This window comes from Tachypleus tridentatus, unplaced genomic scaffold (assembly GCF_004210375.1).
Source record: "Tachypleus tridentatus isolate NWPU-2018 unplaced genomic scaffold, ASM421037v1 Hic_cluster_2, whole genome shotgun sequence".
In the NCBI taxonomy this organism is placed as follows: Eukaryota; Metazoa; Arthropoda; class Merostomata; order Xiphosura; family Limulidae; genus Tachypleus; species Tachypleus tridentatus.
The window spans coordinates 27,099,565-27,125,304 of NW_027467782.1; the positions used below are offsets into that span (position 1 = coordinate 27,099,565).

Sequence of the window (25,740 nt, forward strand, 5' to 3'; positions counted from 1 at the left end):
TTGAATGGTATCATTTTGGTTATTTCTGATTTTTTGGTTATTCAAATGTATATGTAAAACCTAAAAGAATTTTAAAAAATTGTTTGATATCCTCTAGTACAAAATTTTAAAAGGCTTAGCAACTTGTGTCCAGCAGCAACTAAGTCCAAAGTTCATAGCCAAAAGAAATAATTGTTTCCTTTACTTCTTGATTTATCATTTTATATGTTAAGAAAAATAAGTTTAATAATTTATTTCTAAATTGGAAAAATCAATATACATATATATATTGTATAATAATTGAAATATGACTATATATCACAAAATACTAGTCCACTAAAACACAGCCAAGACAGGGAAAATTAAAGATCAGTTATATTTTACTGGATATAAGTGCATGTGCCCTACATCAATGAAAGATTTGTTATGCAATTAGACATGACTGTAAGGTCCATATAATAAAAAAATTATATGAAAATATATACCATCATGAGACTTAAGCTACTTAAACATTTGTACTTTCATTTTATAATATGTAGTCATTCTAGCACAAAAAAGCATAATTTATATTTCTTAATTTTTTTATGATGTTTACGAGGTTGGTCAAGTGACTGACCCTACATAGTTTGAGTAAAGAAACTTAAAAAATATAAAGTCTTACATCTGATTTTTTTATATAGCATAATTGTAATGTTTACTAAAAGTCTACCAAAGTTTGTGAAGATACACATACTGTATCAAAAGTTATAATGCAAATACTTAATGCATGCAAATGTGTAGACAAACTCATGTATCATACACCAAACCCACAGCAAAAGGGTTAAGACAACTAATAGCACATACTCATTACAAGTCAAAACAGGCATTCCTTTTCAAGATAAATAACTATATAGTTGTCACTTGGAATACTGTTTACTGTTTTAGTGTGAAATACACATGCTGCTTATAAAAAAACAACAAGAAAAGTGTGGCTGAAAGTACCAACTCAGGATGAATCACAAAGAGCACAATAAATACATTTAAAGAAGAGCATTACTGCTGTGACAGGAGAAAGATGACCAAGAGGGGTGGTTAAATAGGATGACATGAAATAAAAAACATCATACAAGAAAGAGATTTGCTTAAAATGTATGAACTAAGAGCAACAAATTCTGTAAAAATATTAAAAGCAAAATGTTACGATGGGAGTGGGGTCTCAAATTTGAGAGATGACACAAGAAGACTCATTACTATTGTTTGTTAGTTTTTAAATTTTATTTCTTCTTAAATATTTACGAATAGATTTAAGTGACATCTCTCAACCTGAACAGCTGTTAGATGCAGTGGTCTAGAACAGTGAATAATGCAAAGCCTATTCAAGCATATTATTTTTGTTATAGAATTATTACTTCATGATTAAATATACACCTTAGTCTACAAATGTATGAAAAAATAATTAAATTTCTATTTAGGATACCTTTTTAATTTCTATTTAGGATACATTTTTAATTGTTATTCTTATTTTAACATGAATCCTTGAAAAAAAAATCATAATTATTATAAAATTTCAAGTTGCATTACTAATTAATATTTTTTTTAAACTCATTTCTTTTTAAATTATTCTTACTTTTTCAATATAAATACAGTATCCTAGCCTGTATTTTTTGGGGTCTACATTTGCCTTAAGTCTCCTAGGCTGCAGTTCTGTCTTCCCTCCCATTATTCTGCCACTGACTAGATAGAAACAAAATCAAATTAATTTTGACCTTACAAGGAATTGGAAAGAATGATACTTCTCTTGGACTAGATATTACTTCAGTGCTTTGAAGAAGGTTACAGACCAAACATGAGCGACTTGCTACTATTTCTTGTAAATTCAGGAACAATGAACAGGTTTCAGAAGACAAGTCTGCTAATGTTTCCTTTTTTTAAAGTGATAAGAAAAACTGTTCATATAAGTATAGGTCTGTTAGCATTACATCTGTGATGGATAGTTTTTAAAAGTTTGATAAAAGATTTGTAGTAAATTATTTCATCAAAGTTTAACAAATTTGGGTATTCACTAGGGGATAATTTTTTGGCATTCATTAAAATAGTTGAGGGTGTAGAATGTGTATATTGATTTTCAGAGAGTATACAAAACTTGTTAAAAAATATGTGGGAGATAAGTTGGTTTACCTAATAGAAAAGCTTTTGGATGGAAGAATATATATGGTTGTTATAAACAAAATTTAGACAACTTGAATTAATGTCACCATTGGCATACCTCTGGGTATAGTATCAGAGTCTTTACCAATTTTGAATTACATCAAAGTGACACAGACAAAGAAATAACTGACAAATTTCTCTAGGTCTTGAATGTTGTAAGAAAGATGCTTCTGATTTACAAAATTATTTAGATTATTTGGTGTTTTGGGTAAATATACTGCTAGCAATGGATTCATGATGGTTTAATAATGAAGATAAGGCAGTTGATAGAACAGAAAAATTTTATTTAGAAGTTTGAATGTTTTGAAATAACTTGTTTCATCATCAACAAAATTTGAAAATTGTGTTCCTGAAATTATATCATCATCATTAATTTATTTAGTTAAGAAAAGCAGTTAAAGGACTGATAAACCAATGTTTATACATATAACAACTTTAGGTCTAAAGAACTTTGTCAATCATTAAGGTGATCTTCAGCTATATGGTAGACTTTTTTAAAAACAATAGAATTCAGGGTCTAAAGATCCTGCTGTGATGACAGAGAAATCCTTAAATGATACATCATGACTTGTAGTTTGAGAATGTACATAACTGGGCGAGTGGCTGGGTTTAAGTAGTGGATAACTGGTTCTTTTAGATACTCCCAATTGTTCACAGACTAAGTTTTAACTGGTACATTTCATTTTCATTTTGCATAACAAAAGAACCTTGATGATTCACAAAGTTTTAACCCTAAAATTATTCTAAATTTTCACACATAACTCAGCTGTAAAATTATGTTTATAGTTTTACACAAGTTATTTCAAATTGTTCAAACTTGTAAATAAAATGTAGTACATATTTTTCAACCATTTTCATCTTCATTAATAAATAAATTGATTGTTTGTTGCACTTCCTACATAGCTAACAGGCATATAAATGGCAGATCATGTTTAATTATCATAAAAGCAATATAATGCTTTTGGATTATCACAAGTTAAATTTTATATGACTAACACTTCAGATTATATAGAGGTAGAAATATAGAATGTAAGCCTAAAAAAATTGTAATTTCATAGTACTTGTTTGGTCTTATTTGAAATATGCAAAGTCTTGAACATCTTACCTTAGGAAAGACACTAAACAGTTAGAAAAGGTCCAGAGAATGGTTACTAGCATTAGAGTGATACCTAGGATGGGAACTTTGTTATAGAAAAACAAGATCTCCATTTTTTTTTCTAGATGAAACGAACAGTGTGGAAGTATACTTTTTTTCATATTTTATTGTAAGAATGGTAAGACTTTGTAACACTGATACAAATTTGGTAGATTATGACTCTTCTTCAATTAAAATAATTTTGGGTGATCACACGTTAAATTTTATATGATTATGACTATGACCAGTAAGGTGTTTGGCCTTTTAAATAATGAAAATAAGTGGTTTTATTTATTTTTTTAAATAGTTTTATCGTCTAAGTAGATCACCAAGTTCCATGTTGCCCTTAAATTTTACATTATAGTTTTATATCTACGATGGAAACAGGAAAGGCTTGTAATTAATAACGTTAGAATTTATAATAATATATGCTTTTACCAAAACTAACGGTAGTTATTAATATTAGGGCAATTCGTTTGGTTTCCTTTCCACTTACTTTAGCCTAATACGTTAAGTAGCTTAGTTATTTTCATTAGTAAAGTTTCTCAGTTAATCAACTGTCTAAAATTGTGTAATATACAATGGCATTCTAGCTCCACTTTCCTCGTACCTTTCTATAATATTTTCCAAGAAAACTTTCGAGTTAAAAATATAAAATGATCATACCACACCATCATTTTAATACCAAACAGCATCTAAATAGTGAATTATAATAGTATCCGCTAGAGGGATTGTTTTGCATGAATATAATTTCTAATGTTTTATCTTCCAGCATACCAGTGACACAACAGCATGTCTGCAGAATTACAGCGCTAGAAACCGAGTTTCGATACCTATGATAGGCAAAGCACGCACATAGCTTATAGTGTAGCTTTGTATATAACTTCAAACAAACAAACTGTCTTGGTAACTGCGAAAGAAACTGAAAAAATTGACACTATATTACCATTATATATTCCTATTTAATACCTGTAACGTGAAAGTAAATTTTGTTCTAGCAAAATTCAATAAATAAAATGTGGCATAAACTGACATTAGAGTAATGCATATGTTGCTGTGTTTTCGTTTTCAAAGATTTACAGGTATCACACATTTTCAGTTAAAGACAGAGAACAAAACAAGACCCCGAAGAATCAAGGTTTTGTGAGAGGAATAGAGTACATAAAACAATAAACAACAACAAAAATATTCCCAAAAAAGAGACTGAGGAACATGCAGTGGAACATCAATATTTATATGAAAGTTTTTTATTTTCAGTAAGATAAACTTTAACCCTTCCTTTTTTAAAATAATGTGAATTTAAAAAAAAATTTGGTCAATTCTTCCAAACAGAATTATTACACTCATTCTCCAGTAAGGGTGAAATATATATACAGGTACATGTTTTTTAAATCTATAGTGTTATACAGATTTTAAAACTGTTTTGTTTATTTGGTTTGCATGCAGTTTTAGCGTAAACTTGTAGTTCAGAAAGTCATTAAGAATGGTTCGTTGTAGTTGTTTTGATTTTTAGTCTCTATATTAGAGACAGTCAATCAATTTTGCCGAAGACGATTTTGCAGTAATATATAATATAACAGTTGAAGCAGCTACTGATTATAATGTTTTCTGCTGACCAAGTTCAAGGTATTTAAACAGAACAGCCACTCAATACTTTGAGAGAACAAATTCCACAAGGTAACGCTGTCGATTGGACAAAGAAACAAAGTTTAACGTTTTCAATTCACGCACAGCTTGTTTTTAATTCACTTCCACTTGGAGTTCTTTGAATATAGCCTTAACTGAAAATCGTTATTTTTAGTTTTATTGAAATTAATTGTGACAGAGTGAAAGTTGTGTGACAAAACTAAACCAAATATAATTTTAATGTGATTATGTATCTGTAAGCACATATATTCCGTTTTTTATTTCTCTCATAATCAATATTGTATCAGTGTTTACTAATTTTATTAAGTTTTGTGAGTTAACTCATACTAGAAAATGTAGTTACCAGATTTATAATTATTCTTCTTATTTTCTATTTGAATCTGCAGTTATTAGCAATCTAGCTTTATGACGCTTGTCGAAAAGTTAGTTTTTATCAGAAAATACTATAAACATATTATAATAAGTAAATATCCTTTCTTACTTATCTACAACCATACAAAATCATTTTCTTTAATTACAACATTTAATGGATAGAGGCATGAGTTGCAGCCTTATTTTGTTTATATTATCACATGCAAAAATATAAATAAACAAAAAGTATACATTATATCTAATGTATGTTTAGAAAATGTGTTGTAACGGATTTACTAATATATATGTATTTTAATATCGACGTTTGTTTCAGTTAAATACATATTTACAAATCCATGTAACTTATACTGTTAAATGTGTATTGCTAAATTTCAGCTTATTCTCTAAGTTTAGCGCAGTTAACTCTCGAGTGATTTATATGCAAAAACGACTCGTTTGGGTTGAGAAAATATTTTACATAGAAGAGCGAACAACGTTTCGACCTTCTTCGGTCATCCTCAGGTTCACACGATGACCTTAAAAGTTATTTAAAGCGTCTTTCATATCTTCCGTGGTTTTACATTTACAGGAAGCCGTCATTACTTTAATTAAGTAGCATATAGAAGCCATTATTGATGCTACGATCAAAAAACCTAAAGAGAGCCTGTATTAAGATATCCCTCCAACAGCATATTAGAAGCAACAGAAATACATGAGTTAAACACTCCAGAATAGACATCATAATTATGTTAACTCAGATCTTCCAAAGAGGCTTTGTAATTACTTTTAGTAAAATTTATATTTTGAAATATACGCCGCAGTTGTTTTTTTCACAGAGACTTCGAAACTTGTGTAGTGATAGTTTGGTTCCTAAGAGACGGTGTGTATTGTTGAGTATTTCTAAAGTAGCTTGCTATATAGGCCAAGCGCGTAAGGCGTGCGACTCGTAATCCGAGGGTCGCGGGTTCGCGCTCGCGTCGCGCTAAACATCCTCGCCCTCCCAGCCGTGGGGGTGTATAATGTGACGGTCAATCCCACTATTCGTTGGTAAGAGAAAAGAGTAGCCCAAGAGTTGGCGGTGGGTGGTGATGACTAGCTGCCTTCCCTCTAGTCTTGCACTGCTAAATTAGGGACGGCTAGCACAGATAGCCCTCGAGTAGCTTTGTGCGAAATTCCAAAACAAACAAACTCTCGCTAATGGTATACGTTGATTTATTGTTTAATAGCTAAATTAAACACATGAATGTCTTCAGATATTGCACATTGCCGGTTACTATGTAAGAGAAAAAATTGTAAAGTCAATTATTTGCGTATCGAGCAGTGAATCTAACGGTTCGATATTTTATATTCTGAAAAGTATACTGAAACACCGAGTCCATGACTTTGTGTCATGTTATTTGGGACTCTGTAACGAATGGAATCGGTTAACTGTTGTTCGAGACTTCTATTTTACACAGAATGAGCGATTTAACTCAATTTACTTTTGGTCAGTTCTTAATACTGCAATTGCGAAAAAAATATAAAGTATGACCTCGTCTGTGATAAATGGTGTTCACGTATTTGTTCGTAGGCACACACAGTTACCATTACAGATACGGTGTTCTATAAAACCGTGTTCACTGTAAACTACTGTTCTTTGAATGGATGTGACTCGTCCCTTACCATAGTTTCAATAGCCCTCTGATGAACATTTAGTATATTATTCCTTGACAGCTCGTTCCCTAGAGCTGAACGTCCTATGGTTTATTACGGTGCTCGCAAAGCTAATTAAAGATCAAATTGCGAATTACATCATAACGGCCTTGAATTTAGTTCGGCATTTATGGTGGTCTCAAGGCTTACCCTAACCTCCACACAAGTTTAATGTGGAAGTTATCTCTAATTTTAATGTAAGATGGACGCGATATCTAGTGCACAAATATCTTATCCGTATTTATACGTCTGATAATATTTTTTAATTTTATGCGAAACAAACTTGTTAGAGTTGAAAATATTGTAGGTTTATATTGTCCTTTTCTTTTCCAAGTAAAGATAATTCAAGTGCATAAACAAACCCATAGATTGATGGAAAGTTCTGATAGAAATGCAGAAGTTAAATAAATTTTAACTACTTTTAATTCCACAGTATGTTTTGCTTGTTCATGTAAAATGTGACCGTATATTGAGCCGACATACAATATCTTTATTATTCCTTTACTTATTTTATAAGCATATAAAAAAGACAATTGTCTAGACCTATGCATATGTTAGAAAATTGGGGTGGCACGTGACATCTTGTAAAAAGACGACCTTCGAAAGTTTTTGCTGGATATACCCACTTTATAAAGATATTCGTTGTGCGAGACCAGCATTCTCAACACACGCGTATTTGCTGGTCATTGGTAGTGCGAGATATACGGTTTAGTTTCAGATAGTTAACTTTTTTCGTTTATCTAAGATTAACATCGTTAACTTTGACAATCTTTACCTGGCTGTAGCAGTGAAACCTGTAACTAAACACTCACTGCTTCAGAAATGGCACTGATCGAAGAAGCTACAGTCAATATGCTTGTGAACAGCAGCTTTCTGTTGTGATATGTTTTGTTCATATCTGTACAACTAGTGCAGTGTTGACAGGTCTCGCTTTCCATAATAAATTTACTTTAATCTTCCTATTTACTCATTCTGTATTTCTATGTTTTGCTGGAAAAATGTAACACACATTCAACAAGCTTTGTCCATCATCAATCATTATTATGTGTTTATATAAGATTCATACTCAGAGAAATTTGTTTCAGAACACTGGTGGCATTAAATTGGACAATTAAGAAAGTCTGTCTCTTAGTGTTTTTAGTATATTGTGGCATGAGAAAGATAATTCACCTAATTTCATTAAAATGCCTTAAGATTTAATGTCTTCATTTTTACACATGAAGTAGAATCTAACAGCGGTCTTACTTTTTTATTGGATATTAACGTGAAAGGAGAAAACAATAAAGTGACCATCTCTAGACAGGAAACCTTGTGCTACTACTTTACCATCACACATAAGATCTAATCAATATCTGTCACATAAAAATCCTTCTACTTTGCCTATGCAAACTATGCTCTACAACTTTGTATCCACAATGAAGACATACAAATTGACTGGAACTACTTAAGAAATCTAGCACTATCTAGAGGTTTCAATACCATTATCATAGATAGAGCTTTTATTAAACTCTAAAACCATAAGAAACGCTAACCTTTCCCCTATCAATGGTGTAAAGCATAACAAAGTTATTTCATTTTATTTTTGTGCCAAACATTGCTAATGAGATTACCAATCTATTTAATAACTTGAACATTGATATACAATGCTTTGAATACAAACTATTCAAACCTTCACTTAACATTAACTATCTAATTTGAAATAACCGGTACTAAAGGAACAAAAGTAAAACGTATACAGTTCTTCATGCAAACATAAGAAGAAATATTAGGTTGAGGAATAATTCGTGAGCGTTTTTAAATAATTTCATTCAAGCATTACATGCAAGACTATACAATACTTCAATGCATGATCACATTACACCCAAAACATTTATTATGATACTTTATTTCATGTAATACCTTGGTATATAGCATGCATTGTTTTAAACGAAATTGCAAGAAATTAGTCAACAATAAAATCTCCATTGTTGTTGATAACTTCCTCCCATCGTTCAATAAGTTTCTCAATGCCTCGGCGATAAAAGTCTTTCGGTCTTGACTCAAAGAATTCGTCCAACCAAGCGCTCAATTCCACGTCATTATTGAACGATACGCCGCGCAATGCATTCGAAAGCGATCGAAAGAGATGAAAATCTGATGGCGCCAAGTCTGGCGAATATGGAGGGTGAGGCAACACTTCCCATTTAAGTTCTTGAATCGCTGCTTTGGTCATATTGGCGATGTGAGGACGAGCGTTGTCGTGCTGCAGAAGAACACTGTTTTGTCGATTTGGTCTTTTTTGCTGAATTGCTTCGTTAAGTCGGTGCAGTTGTTTAACGTAGAGATCCGCATTAACTGTTTGGTTGCGCCAAAGCAGTTCGTGATGGATTATGCCTTCCCAGTCCCACCATACACACAACATAGTCTTTCGAGGATGGAGGTCTTGTTTTGCTCGAGGAGTCGCGTTTCTGTCGGGGCTGAGCCATTCTTCACGCCGCTTCATATTGATGTACAGGCACCATTTTTCATCGCCAGTGACGATGCGGTAAAGAAAGCGCTCCTTGTGACCATGTGTTAAGCGATGTCGAGCAAGCAAGCAAACTGGCGGCAATTGTGATGCGCTGATTTCTATTCTTTTCGCTCAAACAGTGTGGCACCCAAGCGCCGAGTTTCTGAGCCTTGCCCATTGAATGAAGGTGGTTCACCACAGTTTTTTGATCACAATCCATCTGCTCCGCTAATTCTCTAGTCGTGTGACGTGGAGAAGCTCTTCATCAAACACAGTGTGTGACCCGTCCTTCAGATCAAAATTACCATTTTTAAAGCGCGAAAACCAACGGCGGGCGGTACTTTCAGGCATTGCTCCTTTGCCATACACAGAACAGATCTCACGAGCAGCTTCGGCGGCGTTAACACCTCGATTAAATGCGAAAAGCAGATGGTGTCGAAAATGCTCGATTTTGTCCACTTGACATTCCATTTAATGAGCTGAAAATGAAAGCAAAAATTAAAGACATATGAAAATCAAACACACCATCTATCAGAGCAAAACATTATCTACTAAATGACATGAAATATTTTGCGAAAGCGTTTCATTTATGAATATATTTTTTAACTTGAAAAAACGCTCACGAATTATTCCTCAACCCAATATACAGTAAAAATTTTATTTGAAATAAGGACCAAAGTCACTAAGATCACATGCACAAAAGTGAGTTCCATACATGTGTTTGGATGTGTCATCAGTTTGAATCAGGTCACACAAAATGCTTTCAGACAAAATTTTTCTCCTACACCAACCCAAAAGGCAAGAGACCCTTTCATTAAACACTGATAATGGTTTGAGCAACATCAATTTTATTTGGCAAAATGACCCAGCATGGCCAGGTGGGTTAAGGCATTTGACTCATAATCTGAGGTTTGAATCCCATTGCATCAAACATGCTTGCACTTTCAGTCGAGAGGGCATTATAATGTGGCAATCAATCCCACTATTTGTTGGTAAAAGAGTAGCCCAAGAGTTGGCAGTGGGTGGTGATGACTAGCTGCCTTCCCTCTAGTCTTACACTGCTAAATAAGGGATGGCTAGCACAGATAGCCCTTGTGTAGCTTAGCGTGAAATTCAAAAACAAACAAATTTGGCAAAATTTATTTACCACTTTTACATTTCACCAGCATTTATCTTTGTCTATAATCCTCTCACCATGTGACATAATTTTTGTTACATTAAATCCATGTGGTTTTAATTTCTGTGCTTATTTACGAACCCTATATTGCTTAGCTAGAGATCATACCTGAAGAGGAGAGTCCAGTATTCTGTCAAAATTTGTAGTATATTCTAAAATAAATCATTTTATTATGCTTATAAATTGTTGTTTGCCATCTTGTTATTATTGCACATCTGTCTGATTATAAGAAACATACATAGAATGCATAGACTTTTCATTGTGTTTGTTTTGGAATTAAAATATTGTTAATATTAATCCTAGTATGTGACAGGTTTTTATAACGACTTAAAAGTTGACAAAAACAGGTGAAATAGTGTAAGTAATGATTATATATTTGTACAAGTTTCAGCAACACCAAATATTTTATATGATCTGATGTTTTAAATGTTGACATAAAAATTAGTTAAATCAAATAATGTATCATAAATTTAAAGTCTTAGTGCACTAATGTATGCTTTAGGATTGTGATGAAACAAAAACACCGTTACGAGGTTGGACTAGAGAAACTGGCTCGTGCTGCTAGCCAAGGTATCTCTAATGCAGACTGAACTTACTGAACTCCAACCACAACTGGTAATTGCTAGTCAACAAGTTGATGAGATCATGATTGTGGTAGCGAAAGAATCAGCAGAAATTGCTGAAGTGGAGCGGATTGTTAAAGTTGATGAGCAGGCTGAAGCTGCTCAGGCCATTAAAAATGAATGTGATACTGACTTAGCAGAAGCTGTGCCAGTATTAGAAGCTGCTTTGGCAGCACTCAACACTTTAACCCCAGCTGTAAGTCTTTCTTGAATATTTTGCCTATTCAGTTACTTTGTCATAACACATTCATATTAAGTTCTAATATATTATTATATGTAGATTTAATATTATCTAACCATTTGTCAGTATTTCTATTTATGTTATGAACACAACAGATTCTGCATTTTGACAGTTTTATACATGTATTTCATCTGAACTCTTGATTTTAAGTACTCTTTACTTTTAATTATTGTTAATTATAGAGAATTATTCATACATCATGCATTTTGTTTTTAAAAAAATATTATATGCTATTAAAGTTAATATATGTTAATGTATCATTTTGTTTATTTTACAAAAACTACTTATTTTCTGTAATTTTTATTTTTACATATTTTTATCATATCATAGTAATGTTGAATACGATCTCTTATCTTATATTTTATATTCCTTTTAAATTTATTTTATTTTTTGGGATATTACTATTGTGAAAACTATGAAGAGTCCTCCTGCAGGGGTTAAGCTTGTCATGGAAGCAATTTGTATCCTCAAAGGTATCAAGCCAGATCGTATTCCTGACCCTTCTGGAAGTGGTATGTGCCAAGAGCAATATATATATATATTCTAAGAGATGTATGATCCAAATGCTTTTTTTTAGTCTTGTAGAAATTTCTAATATCTGTAGAATTTTACATCCAAATATGAACGCATGCAACAATACTCGGAACCTTTTGTAAGCAGTATGTGTTTGTTGATCTTTGTAGCCTATAAGTTAATCCAGACCTTCAGAAATAGTATTAAATGAAACATTTTCGTAAATTTTTCTAGAAATAGCAGTTTATTGTCTGAAACTTTGTCCTGAAAGGGACCAATTCAGACTGTATACAAAAAAAGTTTTGAAAAATTATAGGTTTGGCAAAATTTTATTGTGTGAAAAATATCAAACCAAATGATATTTTGAAAGTAGAAACAATAATCCTACCCATGTGGGTAATCTAAACTAATTTATATTTTTATTATGACTTACACTAATTTGTTGTTTGTGCTAATTTGGATAAGTAGTCAAATAAGTGTATCCATAAAATTTACTAAATGATATATATAACAGGGAAATGGATAGTGGCCAGGAAGAGTTAGCTCAACAGGTCATTAGAACTTTAAATTATGTACAACAGTGCCCTTTCTAGGCTACACAGCCACACAACAACTGATCAAGTGCTGATAACTTCATCCATATTGATAGCCTTAATGATGTTAGCAACTGACAGGCCTAAAGCCCAAATGACCATTCTAAAATACCCTCCAAATAAAAAAACTGGTAGTGTAATGCAGATCACATAATAAAAAGTTTTTCCAGAATCACACATATAAGCAAGAGTTTCAGTACTGTAGGATATTGCTGTACATTAATTCTTCCCTATGCTGTCATGGAGGAATATGCCATCACTACTATTTTGTTTTCATTGTTTTTAAAGATTAGTTTTAGCCATTTTTACATGTACTTCATTTTTTAAAAAGTTTTTTCTATATTTGTAACCTGATCACTTGATGCTTTATTACAACTCAGCAATCTCCACAATTTTGCAAAATGTATGTTTACTACCAAATTCAATTTAACGCCATGTAATTTATTGACTTTAATTGAACTTAGATTCACAGAAGAGGTTAAAAGCAGTTTATCAGTATTTTTCCATGAGATAATTATATATGTTTAGTTGAATTTATTACTTACAATGTTAAAGTCCAGGGTTTTATTTCCATAGACACAGCATGTGGGTTTGTGCTGGAAAAACAAACAAACTCAGAAATAATCTGATTCAGTACTGATGCAACACTGATTAGATTTAATTTATTTTTCACTTATGTTTATTTTGTTCACTGGTTATGGCATATAGGATATTCCATAAATAATTTAATATAGGGTTTAATACATTTTGAAAAATAAAAAAAATATGTATTATTATAAGAATTTGTTCTTATGATTTATATAAAAATTGAGTTTGGTTACTGAAATATTTCTGCAGCTGTTTTGGTTCATTTGTCAGTTCAGATAGTTTTTGTACTGGTTGTGTGATCTTGTGTATGAGTAATAATTTTTATACCTGTGGTGTTTTAAACTTTAAAACAATGTTTGTAGGTATATTGTTATTAGTGTACAGAAAGCATTTTGGTTTATCATTTGTATTATAATGGTAACAGAGATGGTAGGCTATATTAGCCATATTGTTTTGCCTGTTAAAAAGTAGTAGTTTCTATATTGCTAGTAAAAATTATGTTTTACTTTATTGGACAACATCTCTGCTAAATCAATCAAAGCTATTAGAGATAAGTACACTTCAAATGCTGACTTTGACCCAGAGAAAATAAAAACAGCTTTCACTGCTGCAGAGGGATTGTGTAGATGGGTGATAGTTATGGAAGCCTATGACAGGTCAGTGAATACAAGGAAAAGCAGTATTAATTACTTCAGAAGGACTACTAAGGTGAGGGTGTAATTTTAAAGTCTTGTAACAAGTTAATTAACAGAAGTAGAAGCTTTCAATTCTATAGAGGGACTGTGAATATGAATGACATCTTTGAAAGCTTATAACAGGTATTTTAAAATAAACAGTTTCACCTGTTCTAAACAAATATTGTACTGATTTGCATAATCATTACTGTTTGGATATATGTCTCTTTGGTTAATTTTTTGGGTGTGGCAGTTTGTTATTTTTACTTATTTTCAGTGTTTATGTTACTTACTTTGAAAGTTCCTCTTTCTTTACTGCTATTCACATCTAATTGTACAGTAGATGTGAGTTCAAACATGTCATTGTTGAGCAGGTACTTTTTTATTCTCATGTTATTCAGTTTAGGTTTTTACTTTTGTGTTGTCTTTTTTGGGTTTTTGGGGTTTGTTTTCATGATTCAGTCTGACAATTCCACTGTCATGAGCTAAGTAAGAGGGAACCATGTCCAGATCTCTGTGTTTTCAGGCTGGGGATATCTTGTACTAAACCAACTACTATGACATGAAAGTTCTAGTGTTTCATATTCCCAAAATTATGAAACCTGTGTCTAGCTATTTATCCCATTCTGACCAGGTTTTTCTCTCAGAGTGGTGGTCTCTTCATCCTCAGGTATTTCTGTAGCTGTGTTCTCAACTGAGAGTACTGTCTCGCTCTATAAATATGTGTGTGTGTGTGTGTGTGTGTATATATATATATATATACATTCACCACTCACTTCTTTCTTTTTGATTTCTAGTCCCTCACCTTATAACTCTGGGGAGGATGCTTTCAGTCACTATTGGAGAGGTCTTCACCTATGTGCCTACCTTATGACCAGAATTCTCTCCAAAGTTATTTCTCTTATCCTGACCACTCCTTGTTATATTCTGCTGGTTGCATCATATTAGCTAGCATGGACATGTTTCCTTCTGCTTTGTCTCTTATTGGAGCAACAGCCTCTGCCCTTCCCTCTGTCCTGAGTGCTCCTCCAGAAACTGCTCTAGGAGGTATTTCATACCAACATCACCAAACTCCATCTCCATGTGTGCCATTTATCTGATATTTTTGCTTTATTCAGGGACTTAATCTCATGTAGCCATCTGCCACCTTCCTTTCTTCTGCTTGATTAGAATCTCAATGTTCACATTTGTGCCATATCCAGTTCTCCCTTTGAAGTCATTGCAATATGTTCCTTGTACCATCTTTTCATTAAGAGCTATTTTCTCTTTTTCCTGGCATACATTCATCATTTTTCCCAGTATTTATGGCATTAATGTTTTCCACTTTCTTTACTTTTCCTTGTATGTTATCCTCTATCCTGATTAGACCTACCTTCCCAAGACATAGGATGCCCAAGAAGGTTTTTTTCACCTTTTCTCCTATCTCCTTACCTCTCATTTTCCATCTGTTCTCCTCTTCGTATCTGGACTGACTTCTGTGTCCAATTTCTTCTCTTCTATGTTATGTGGTTTGTACTGCTTCATTTTATGAGTCTTGCAATGGAATTTCTTTGTTTCCTGTGATCTGTCACCTATTATGCTTACTGGTTGGTTTCATTAACTCATACAACTGGTATATTCTGATGTGTTCATGGAAGATCACTCTTGACATAAAGTTTTTCTCACCAAATTTGTCATTTAACTGGTTCTTTAGCTGCTCGAAACTACTGTCCTTTAGAGAAGATTATTCAGGCTGGTATGCAGACAACTCCCAATACATTTGTCACACATTATTTGCACATCCTAGCTATGTCGTTTTTGGGCATTTATCGTTTTCTTAAGACAATGTATTAATAACTTTTACTTTATTTTGTTGATATACATTATATTTCAGGGCCCAACCTGGTGATAGATGTTGCCTGGTCAAGTATGCTTATAATTATATCAGCACTAAATCTGTATACTCCTATAATGCTCACTGTTAGATGGTGTGTTTTTGTAAGACTACTGTGCACTTGTGTAGTGGTGTGTGTGTATATACATAATTGTTTTAATCACTATTTCACCTATAAAGGACCATCACTAACAGACTCCATGAGCAAAGCAGACTGGTATTTTTGTCCATCTATACTGATCCATGATTCTTACAATCAGGATCTTTCTGCTTTTCAAAATATATAGGAAATCTCACACACTCATTGCACTGTCTCCAGTGTATCATTCATCCAGACTGCCCAGTGCACATTCCCCTACCCCCTATTCTACTGGAGCATTGAGAGTCCTTTCCACTTCTAGTTCCCAGTAGCTGGAGTCCTGGACCATGGAAGTTTCCTCCTGAATGGGAATTTTGTTTGTACTATTACAGTTGACAGTGTGCAATGATCTGTGTTACATATTTGTACTTGTGCAATAGTGTACAATGATCTGTGTTTTGACTTGTACTGTTCACACTCACTATAGATGTACACGCTTATAGCTGGAATCAAGTGTTGATTAATGTATTTCCTAATGTACAAAAAATGAAGAAAATTAGAAACGTTTGTCTGAAATCAGAAATTCTAAAATTGTGCTGTCGTTTAGTCGGCCATGTTTTCCATGGTTATTAATTACACATACTTTATTCTCTCTTCATAGGTCTCAATAGTTAGACTTGCTAATCTATTTAGAATTCTGTTCAAAAACATATTATATACAATGGAGTTGATAACCATCTGACATGTTTGAGTCATTTTTTTAGTTCAATCTGATCACTATTTTGTTACGAAAACGGACATAAAATTAGGTCAGTTAACACTTACCCCACTTAGATCCGTGCAGCACTGGACACGCCCTGTGACGGGTCATCTCGTCTCCTTCCCCATTTCTTTTTAAATTCCACCAGAATGCAGCAGATCCCTGGAAATAGTATAGGTAGTGTTTCTTAAAAGTTAGTATAGGTAGTGTTTTTTAAAAGTATTTTTGTCTTTGAATTTTCTGAACTTTTCAGTTTGGTTACTTCATCACACATCCAATTGTATTTAAACTGTTCATAATATTGAGGTTTTTGTTATGATAATAATACAAGAATGACATTAATAAACGTAAAATAAATGTAACTTTACCTTCTTTGGCCAAACCACAGTTCTGGCATAAGTAAAAGTAGTGGCTCCACCAGCCCCGACATCAGATAGCTGAAATTAAAATGTACTATTAGCGTAATTTATCTGCCCCGGCAGGGCCAGGTGGGTTAAGCCGTGCGACTCATAATGTGAGGGTCGAGGGTTCGCATCCCCCTCACTGTAGGAGCGTTATAAAGTTACGATCAATCCCACTAATCATCGATAAAAGAGTAGCCCAAGAGTTGGCGGTGGGTGGTGATGACTCTAGTTTTACACTGCAAAATTAGGAACGGCTAACTCAGATGGCCCTTGAGTAGCTTTGCGCAAAATTCAAAAACAAACTCATCGCACTGTTTTCGTAATGAAAACTACAAAAAAGTATTAGTCTTTCTAGCCCACAAATGGTGATTTTTACAGCAGTACTGTTGTTGTTAGGCCTTAAAACTTATGAGATATTTATGAATAGTTCACTGATATGTTAAAAAAAAATATTAGCTTTGTTAAGAAAAGAAAGTATTTTGTTTGTTAGAAATGGAATAGTTACTCAATATTTCATAGAACATTTATAAAAATATTTCGTTTGTTAGGCCTACAAAATGAAAAAAATGTAACTGAATAAAGAGTCATTTTAAAAATATATTAGACATCAGCTACTTAACGGAAAGAATATGAAGAAATATTCTTCTGTTTTTCCCTCACAAAAATCTTTCTATCATACCTGAAAGCTGCTTTGACGTTAAGATAAAACAACAAAATGTTGTTGTTTCTCTAAACTTTAAACAGACATTATATCTTTATAAACAGACAGAAAGACTAGTTGGAATATTTAAATCAAATTAGGCCATGATAGGTTTAGTTCTGTAGTTTGTGTTAAGTAATTAACAAATATTTAAAATTATTAACTTACATAGAACATCCACGTTGCTATCCGGTCTCCAGCCCGGTATTCAAATCCTTGAAACTTTGAAGTAAAACAATATATATGTCCATATTTCCTTCCATAACCTACATCTTATAGTAAAAAGATGTAATTATAAACTACAGAACTCATAACAATGTTTGGATATTTCTCAGCAAATCGTGTTTTATACAGAAGTTAATAGCATTGTTTCTATGTAACAAGTAATACAATAAATTAGTTTTTAATTGTTTGTTTGACTTCAGGCAAAGTTACTTTGGACTATCTGCTTTGTAAATTGCGGGAAATCAAATCCTGTATTTTAGCAGCGTAGATTTGTAGACTTACTAATGCACTTATTTCTGAGAAATGTATGAACTAATCTGATTTTGAATTTCTACAAATCACTTTTTCATCTCTTATGAATATTTTTCTCGAATAGCATCTTATTACACTGCTAAATTAGGAATGACAAACACAGATAGCTCTAATGTAGCTTTGCACAAAATTCAGAAGAAAAACAAAAATATTTCCAAGCTACAGTATTCTGAATCTCGACAATTAATCAAAAAGTATCTAGTAATTCCATTCCCAGTGTGCCCCTCAAAAAGAAAAGTACACCTTTCGAAAGTGTTCGGGTTATAAGATTTTTATTCTTTTTTTCCCTGGTAAGCTACAGCATTTTGATCCTCCTAAATTAATTAAAAATAATATTATCCCATACTGATATTCTGAATGCCATGAATTCATCAGTAAATACTAAATAGGGTGAGCTACAGTATTCTAAATATCATGAATTGTAGACAGTATATTACCTTATTTACCAGCTATATTATTATGAATCTCATTAATTAATCAACAGGCTAGCCCATCTAAAGAGAAAAAGTATTCTGAATTTAATTGATTAATCAAAAATATATGGCATGAGGTAACCTACACTATGCTGACTCTTGTCATTTAATGGACAATATATCCTACCAGGTAAGGTACAATATTCTAAACCTTGATAAATAAACAAAAGTACATCATACCTGATAAGCTATGATTTTTTTTAATCTGGTTAATTCATCAACCATATAGATTATCCTACCTGGTAAACTACAATATTTTTAAACTTGTTCATTAATCAACAATATATTCTACCTGATAAACTACAATATTTTTAATCTCGTTCATTAATCAACAGTGTATCCTACCTGATAAACTACAATATTTTTAATTTTGTTTATTAATCAACAGTGTATCCTACCTGGTAAACTACAATATTTTTAAACTTGTTCATTAATCAACAGTGTATCCTACCTGTTACAATATTTTTAATTTTGTTCATTATTCAATAGTGTATCCTACCTGGTAAACTACAATATTTTTAATCTCGTTCATTAATCAACAGTGTATCCTACCTGGTAAACTACAATATTTTTAATTTTGTTTATTAATCAACAGTGTATCCTACCTGGTAAACTACAATATTTTTAATTTTGTTTATTAATCAACAGTGTATCCTACCTGGTAAACTACAATATTTTTAATTTTGTTCATTATTCAATAGTGTATCCTACCTGGTAAACTACAGTATTTTTAATCTTGTTCATTAATCAACAATATATCCTACCTGGTAAACTACAATATTTTTAATTTTGTTTATTAATCAACAGTGTATCCTACCTGGTAAACTATAATATTTTTAATTTTGTTTATTAATCAACAGTGTATCCTACCTGGTAAACTATAATATTTTTAATTTTGTTTATTATTCAATAGTGTATCCTACCTGGTAAACTACAGTATTTTTAATCTTGTTCATTAATCAACAGTGTATCCTATCTGGTCATGTACAGTATTCTAAATCTCATTTATTAATCAACAATATATTCCACCTGGTAAGCTTCAGCTTCTTCGTTACTGTACTTTGTAGCCAACCCTGTAATCATTGCAACTCGATGGTCCAATTTCACAATAACTGGATCATTTTCTTTCGTCAACCAAGAGCTAGAAGGTACAGAAAAATATTCTTGTGAAACAAATATAGTAAATTTATTTCATCACCAAAAGAAACTTCCCTCTAATTATCTGATTAATTACTTGGTCTTCATAATATCTCTGTTCACCTACTTTACTATTAATATGTTTTGCTGAGAAATACTGTGGCAACAAATCTAGTAAACATTTATGATTTTCTTTGCCATCCAAGCGACCAAACTGTCTTACAAGACGTAACTTTTAGATATGTACATGTTAGAATAACAGTAGGTCTTTTAAAGTATTACTTTACAACACAAAACACAGAGAGAAGTTCCTTACAATACATTATATTATCCATCACACAACAACAACAGTGGAGTAGTATATCACAGTACAATGACAGTAGAGTTTTCTCTCATTATACAGCAACAATAAAAAAGTTAATCTTAAAACAACAGATAAATCCCTCCCAGTACAACAACAATGGATTAGTCCTTCATAATACAAAATAAAGAAGTCCATCTCTTCAAATTGTTACACTAATACATAGACCATTCAATCAATAACCATTAAACGAGGTGATAAACCTCTAGTTGTTAAATATTCATCCACTGTCGACATACTCACTTATATCTTGAATACACACCTTGCACTTGTTCGCATAAGAGAAGCTTCAAATTCACCACTGATACCATAGTGAGAAGGCCTATGAAGCTGTAAGGAAAGAATGATAATGTTCAGATCACAATATTACACAAGGAGGAAAGACTGGTAGTATTGAAATTACAAAACTAAATGGCTGGAATTACTGATAGTGTACACATCTTAGGTTTACTATTGAAGGAAAGATTGATGGTGCACAGATCTCAGGTTTACTATTGAAGAAAAGATTGATTGTGTACAGATCTCAGATGTACTATTGAAGAAAAGATTGATTGTGTACAGATTTCAGGTTTACTATTGAAGAAAAGATTGATGGTGCACAGATCTCAGGTTTACTATTGAAGAAAAGATTGATTGTGTACAGATCTCAGGTGTACTATTGAAGAAAAGATTGATTGTGTACAGATTTCAGGTTTACTATTGAAGAAAAGATTGATTGTGTACAGATCTCAGGTTTACTATTGAAGAAAAGATTGATTGTGTACAGATCTCAGGTTTACTATTGAAGAAAAGATTGATTGTGTACAGATCTCAGGTTTACTATTGAAGAAAAGATTGATTGTGTACAGATCTCAGGTGTACTACTGAATGAAAGATTTATATTGCACAAATCTTACAATTCTTACTGTAAGTTGACTAATGTTCTTTAGTCTTTGGATTTCTTGGTCACTTATGGCATCGTGGAGTTGAACAATATAAGGTTTGTGGCTCTTTTCCTCTAACTTAATTGGTTGTATTAGCAGATACGGATGATGACCACTGAAATATCGACACTTGAGATCCTTATCCCATTTTAAAGGCTGTGACAAAAACATCATATATTACAATAAAAAATACTGTATTTTAATTTTATTATGAGTAAATTAATTATTTTATAGTATGAATGTTATTAATACTAAAAAATTCACATTTACATTAGGTACGAGTTAATATGTACCAGTTTTAAACAGAGTAGATAGATGTAATTAAAGACAGTAGAACCTAAAGGTAAATAAAGACATCCAGATGTCAATAAAGTAGGAGACATTGAATGCATACATATAAACAAAGAGAGTAGACATGTATATAAATAAAGTAAGAAACAGTAGACATTTAAATTTGAATAAAATGAGAAACATTGATCACGTGTATTGAAATAAAGAGAGTAGACAAATATGCATAAATAAAATTAAAACAGTAGACAAATGTACATGAATAAGTAGACAAGTGCATTTCGATGAAGTAAGAAATATTAAAAAGTACATGTAAACAAAGAATACACACATGTACACGAATAAAGTAAGAAACAGTAGACACCTACATGTGAATGAAGTAAGAGACATTGAACACGTACATATGAATGAAGTAAGATACATTAAACAAATTCTTGTAACGAGAGAAGTATAAATCAATAAGGTAAGAAACACGAGACAAGTACATGTATGAATAAATAAAGACATCTACATGGGAATAATGTAAGACACTTACTTATGTAACTTACAGTAAAAAACATGCTCATATTTGGTATAATAAAACAGCATATTTACGATGCTCCTTTAAAGCTGATTCCTGTTTCTAACATACAGATTTACCTGAAACATATATCCATTACCCTGAGTTGTTCTCCACAATACAGTCTGTTGAATTGTTTCTTTTCTATTACAAGATCAAGATTGTCAACAAAAAACACTGGCTTGAAATTCCTTTCATGAGACATGTAGTTTCTATCACTAAAGGAAACAGAAACAGTCTTCCAAGTTGTTTCTATAATAAATCAGAAAATGTTTAGCAAGGGATAAGAGAAAGTTTTGGATATTTCTGGTAGCTACACCAACAACTTAACAGCAACAGTTAATCCATTACTGATAATTACACCAGCAACTAAACAGCTGCAGTTAATCCATATTTATATTTATATTCATATTTGTATTTATATCCGTATTTATAAAGTTTAAATTATGCTTTTTAATTATTTATACATTGGCTTTTTCTAATGCACAGTAATAGTTAAATATGTCTAGAGTAAGACACAACCCTCAGTGAACACATAATAAAACTCTACCAGAAAAGAAGCAGCCTTTTCAAATACAACTAAAACAGTGTTTTAAATAAAGCTTTGTGTCTTGTAATTATGTACTGACCCAAAGTTCTTTGTTTCTCAGGTTTGGTGTAAACACGCATCATGTACACATGCAACCCCTCAGAACAACATCACATCTATTATCCAGTTGTAACCACGGAGATCAACTTTCAATGAAAAATAATCAACTTTTAGATAGGTCATGGACATTCACAGCGTTCGGTATGGTTGTCTGTTTCAGTTTTAGTGCAAAACAAACAGTTCATTTTGCGATAGACTTGTGAAATAATAATATGAACAAATAGGAAAATTTTGACTTTTTCTAATGAACGTGAAAAATCCCCTTCTGTTGATTATCAATTTTAACTTTGGAAAAGGAAGGCTGTGAAAAAATAAGTCTGTTTTAAAGGTAGCCCAAATGTTCTGTAAAAGAGTTTTGAGGAAATTCCTATTATTTTCATACCACTGGTGAAATAGGCATATACATTCTGTTATTATTTTAGTGCCACTGAAAGTTTAGATATGTGTGTATATGTAATACTCTGTGGTACCATTGAAGGACTAGGTACATACATTACGTTTTTACCACAGTAGTACTGAAGAATTAGGTACATACACTATGTTGTTGTTGTAGTAACATTGAAGGATTAGGTATATACACTATGTTGTTATTGTACTAACACTGAAGGATTAGGTATATACACTATGTTGTTATTGTACTAACACTGAAGGATTAGGTACATGCATTCTGTTGTTATAGTAGTAACACTGAAGGACTAAGTATATGTTATGTTGTTATTGCAGCAGCACTGGAGGACTAGGTATAAACATTCTGTTGTTACTGTAGTAATACTGAAGGACTAGGTATATATGTTATGTTGTTATTGTAGCAGCACTGGAGGACTAGGTATAAACATTCTGTTGTTACTGTAGTAACACTGAAGGACTAAGTATATATGTTATGTTGTTATTGTAGCATCACTGGAGGACTAGGTATAAACATTCTGTTGTTACTGTAGTAATACTGAAGGACTAGGTATATATGTTATGTTGTTATTGTAGCATCACTGGAGGACTAGGTATAAACATTCTGTTGTTACTGTAGTAACACTGAAGGACTAGGTATATATGTTATGTTGTTATTGTAATCACTGGAGGACTAGGTATAAACATTCTGTTGTTACTGTAGTATCACTGAAGGACTAGGTATATGTTCTGTTGTTATTGTAGCATCACTGGAGGACTAGGTATAAACATTCTGTTGTTACTGTAGCAATACTGAAGGACTAGGTATAAACATTCTGTTGTTGTTACTGTAGCATCACTGGAGGACTAGGTATAAACATTCTGTTGTCACTGTAGCATCACTGGAGGACTAGGTATAAACATTCTGTTGTCACTGTAGCATCACTGGAGGACTAGGTATAAACATTCTGTTGTTACTGTAGTAATACTGGAGGACTAGGTATAAACATTCTGTTGTTACTGTAGTAATACTGAAGGACTAGGTATATGGTTTTACTCATCATAATACTCTAAACTGAACAGAAACTGGTTAACCAGTGAATGGATATTTGCTGTAAAATTCTTATCAACGCTTTAAGTGCAGCTAACACTTTAGTTGCCAATTTTGATTTCATTTTATCACATCCAAGGTGTTTTGATAAGAAACTAACACAAAGAAACAATGATAACCTTTGAAGTAAAATTCATATAAACCAGAAAAACTCTTAAACAACCCTAAAACCTCCTTTCTTAAAATTAAAGCCAATCTCTACAACAAAACTATTTTACTTGTATCACAATCTCTTAAATAACTAGGACCAAGTAGTAATCAGTTAATGATAGTTTACTTTGATGTTGAGTTCAAATTTAACTGTATTTTGTATCATTATCAATATACCATAAATTTTGTTTCTAAACTATTAAACCCAAAGATACAGTAATTGTCATTTGGTATTTTGCCAAGTGCTTTACAGTGATTGAGAGTATTTCACAAGTCAATGGTTAAAGTAAATCACGGTTATCACCCTAATAACTGTGATAAAAATAATCACTATACTGGTTATTTTCTCCTGTTTCAGTGTAATCTTCATTATAAATATTACACATTCTGGTTCTGTCAGTTTTCTCCTTTTTAGATAACACAAAATCGTGGTTATGTGCTGTAGTTTTTTTAACTCAGCTAAATATTACTGTCATCATAAGCTTAACCGCTCATCCAACATCCTCCATGCATCAGGAGTTCATTGACTATTTTTTGAATAATTTGTACTTAAACACATAATCTTCCTTCAGATTTTTCTCTTCCCTTCAAAGAAGCTGTACAAATCTTACTGCATACAAAAGAAATAAACACAAAAAGTACTTTTATTGTCATAATTACTTTAAAAACACCCTGGCTTTGAACCCATAATTAAATTATTTATATATTTTTTGAAATGCATAGTTGTTATGTAATATTTTGTTACAAATTCACTTGTACTCACTCACTTCTTTTCTTTATCAGTAATCAACATGAACAAATATTTTTGTACAACTATCAATCAGGTAATTAGACAATTAGCTAAAATAATGCTGCCACACCTAATCGTCTAATAAATACTGACTGAATTAATTTATCTCGGTGTTTCTTAAGTTTATAAAACGTTTAACCTCATTCAGATAAGACATGAATAAATTGTTTATTTGGAAGATTTTACACTTACTTCAATAGCTCTTTGGATTTCTTTTCCATGTTGTTCTTTACCGTGTGTGATATCTTTTATGCTTACTAAACGCTAAAGTTTTCTTCATATGTCACTCCCATATACTAGTTACTTGACTTATTACATTACAACAATTTTGATAATTATCAAACAATTTATCTTTTCTATACACGATTTTTTTTTTTCTCATAACAATCATCATAACTATATATGCAAAAATGGATCGTTTGGGTTGAGAAAATATTTTACATGAAATAGCGAACTACGTCAGGTTCACAAAGAAAGAGGTAACTGACCGGAAGCTGACCACATGTTTGGAAGGGATTGTGTAACTGAGTGTCGGAATGTAGAGGGCGGTGTTAGATGTTTGAATATATAATTTTATTTATATAAATAAATTACCGTTCAGTTACCTCTTTCTTTGTGAACCTGACGTAGGTCGCTCTTCCATGTAAAATATTTTCTCAACCCAAAAGAAACGT

General features: G+C 32.1%; 3 protein-coding genes across 43 annotated transcripts in view; 1 reads left to right on the forward strand and 2 right to left on the reverse strand.

The window, feature by feature from the left end:
• The window catches only part of LOC143242466 (protein AKTIP homolog), a 31,608-nt gene extending 27,505 nt beyond the window's left edge, over window positions 1-4,103 (reverse strand). For 18 of the 24 annotated variants that reach the window (XR_013022781.1, XR_013022788.1, XR_013022787.1 and 15 more), the window contains exons 1-2: window positions 3,968-4,103; window positions 1,586-1,692 (exon numbers count right to left, since the gene is read on the reverse strand). The gene's annotated coding sequence lies outside the window, so the exon portion shown is untranslated. Of the gene's footprint in view, window positions 1-1,585; window positions 1,693-3,911 lie in introns of all 24 variants that reach the window. The other 6 variants (XR_013022791.1, XR_013022784.1, XR_013022785.1 and 3 more) reach the window with 5 other exon arrangements.
• A 4,062-nt stretch (window positions 4,104-8,165) lies between these two features.
• LOC143242460 (prolyl 4-hydroxylase subunit alpha-1-like) lies at window positions 8,166-25,610 on the reverse strand. 18 transcript variants are annotated; one of them, XM_076485871.1, is made up of 10 exons: window positions 25,259-25,588; window positions 22,063-22,234; window positions 21,109-21,291; window positions 20,475-20,542; window positions 19,744-19,855; window positions 17,873-17,926; window positions 16,969-17,037; window positions 16,666-16,762; window positions 13,172-13,222; window positions 8,166-9,958 (listed from the first exon to the last, which is right to left on the reverse strand). In XM_076485871.1, the coding sequence occupies exons 2-9, from the start codon at window positions 22,069-22,071 to the stop codon at window positions 13,191-13,193; spliced, it is 624 nt and encodes a 207-aa protein (XP_076341986.1). In that variant the 5' UTR covers window positions 22,072-22,234; window positions 25,259-25,588; the 3' UTR covers window positions 8,166-9,958; window positions 13,172-13,190. The 18 variants fall into 18 exon arrangements, 16 of the variants coding, with proteins under 16 accessions (XP_076341986.1, XP_076341987.1, XP_076341982.1 ...); XR_013022740.1 differs by lacking the exon at window positions 25,259-25,588 and adding an exon at window positions 22,612-23,607 and having other exon boundaries at window positions 8,861-9,958; window positions 17,873-17,970; window positions 22,083-22,234; XM_076485867.1 differs by having other exon boundaries at window positions 8,861-9,958; window positions 21,109-21,250; window positions 25,259-25,610.
• The window catches only part of LOC143242462 (dynein axonemal heavy chain 7-like), a 141,916-nt gene continuing 128,113 nt past the window's right edge, over window positions 11,938-25,740 (forward strand). Inside the window, exon 1 of the transcript XR_013022766.1 lies at window positions 11,938-12,032. The gene's annotated coding sequence lies outside the window, so the exon portion shown is untranslated. The remainder of the gene's footprint in view (window positions 12,033-25,740) is intronic.

What these genes read in the sequence shown, in the direction of transcription:
- LOC143242460 (XM_076485858.1), bottom strand. Translation starts at nt 22,654, where the DNA reads ATGATGCGTGTTTACACCAAACCTGAGAAACAAAGAACTTTGG. An exon ending in CTTATGCGAACAAGTGCAAG is followed by an intron (nt 19,856 to 20,474) that starts GTGTGTATTCAA and finishes TGTACCTTCTAG; the next exon opens with CTCTTGGTTGACGAAAGAAA. An exon ending in TAGCAACGTGGATGTTCTAT is followed by an intron (nt 17,038 to 17,872) that starts GTAAGTTAATAA and finishes TTTTAATTTCAG; the next exon opens with CTATCTGATGTCGGGGCTGG.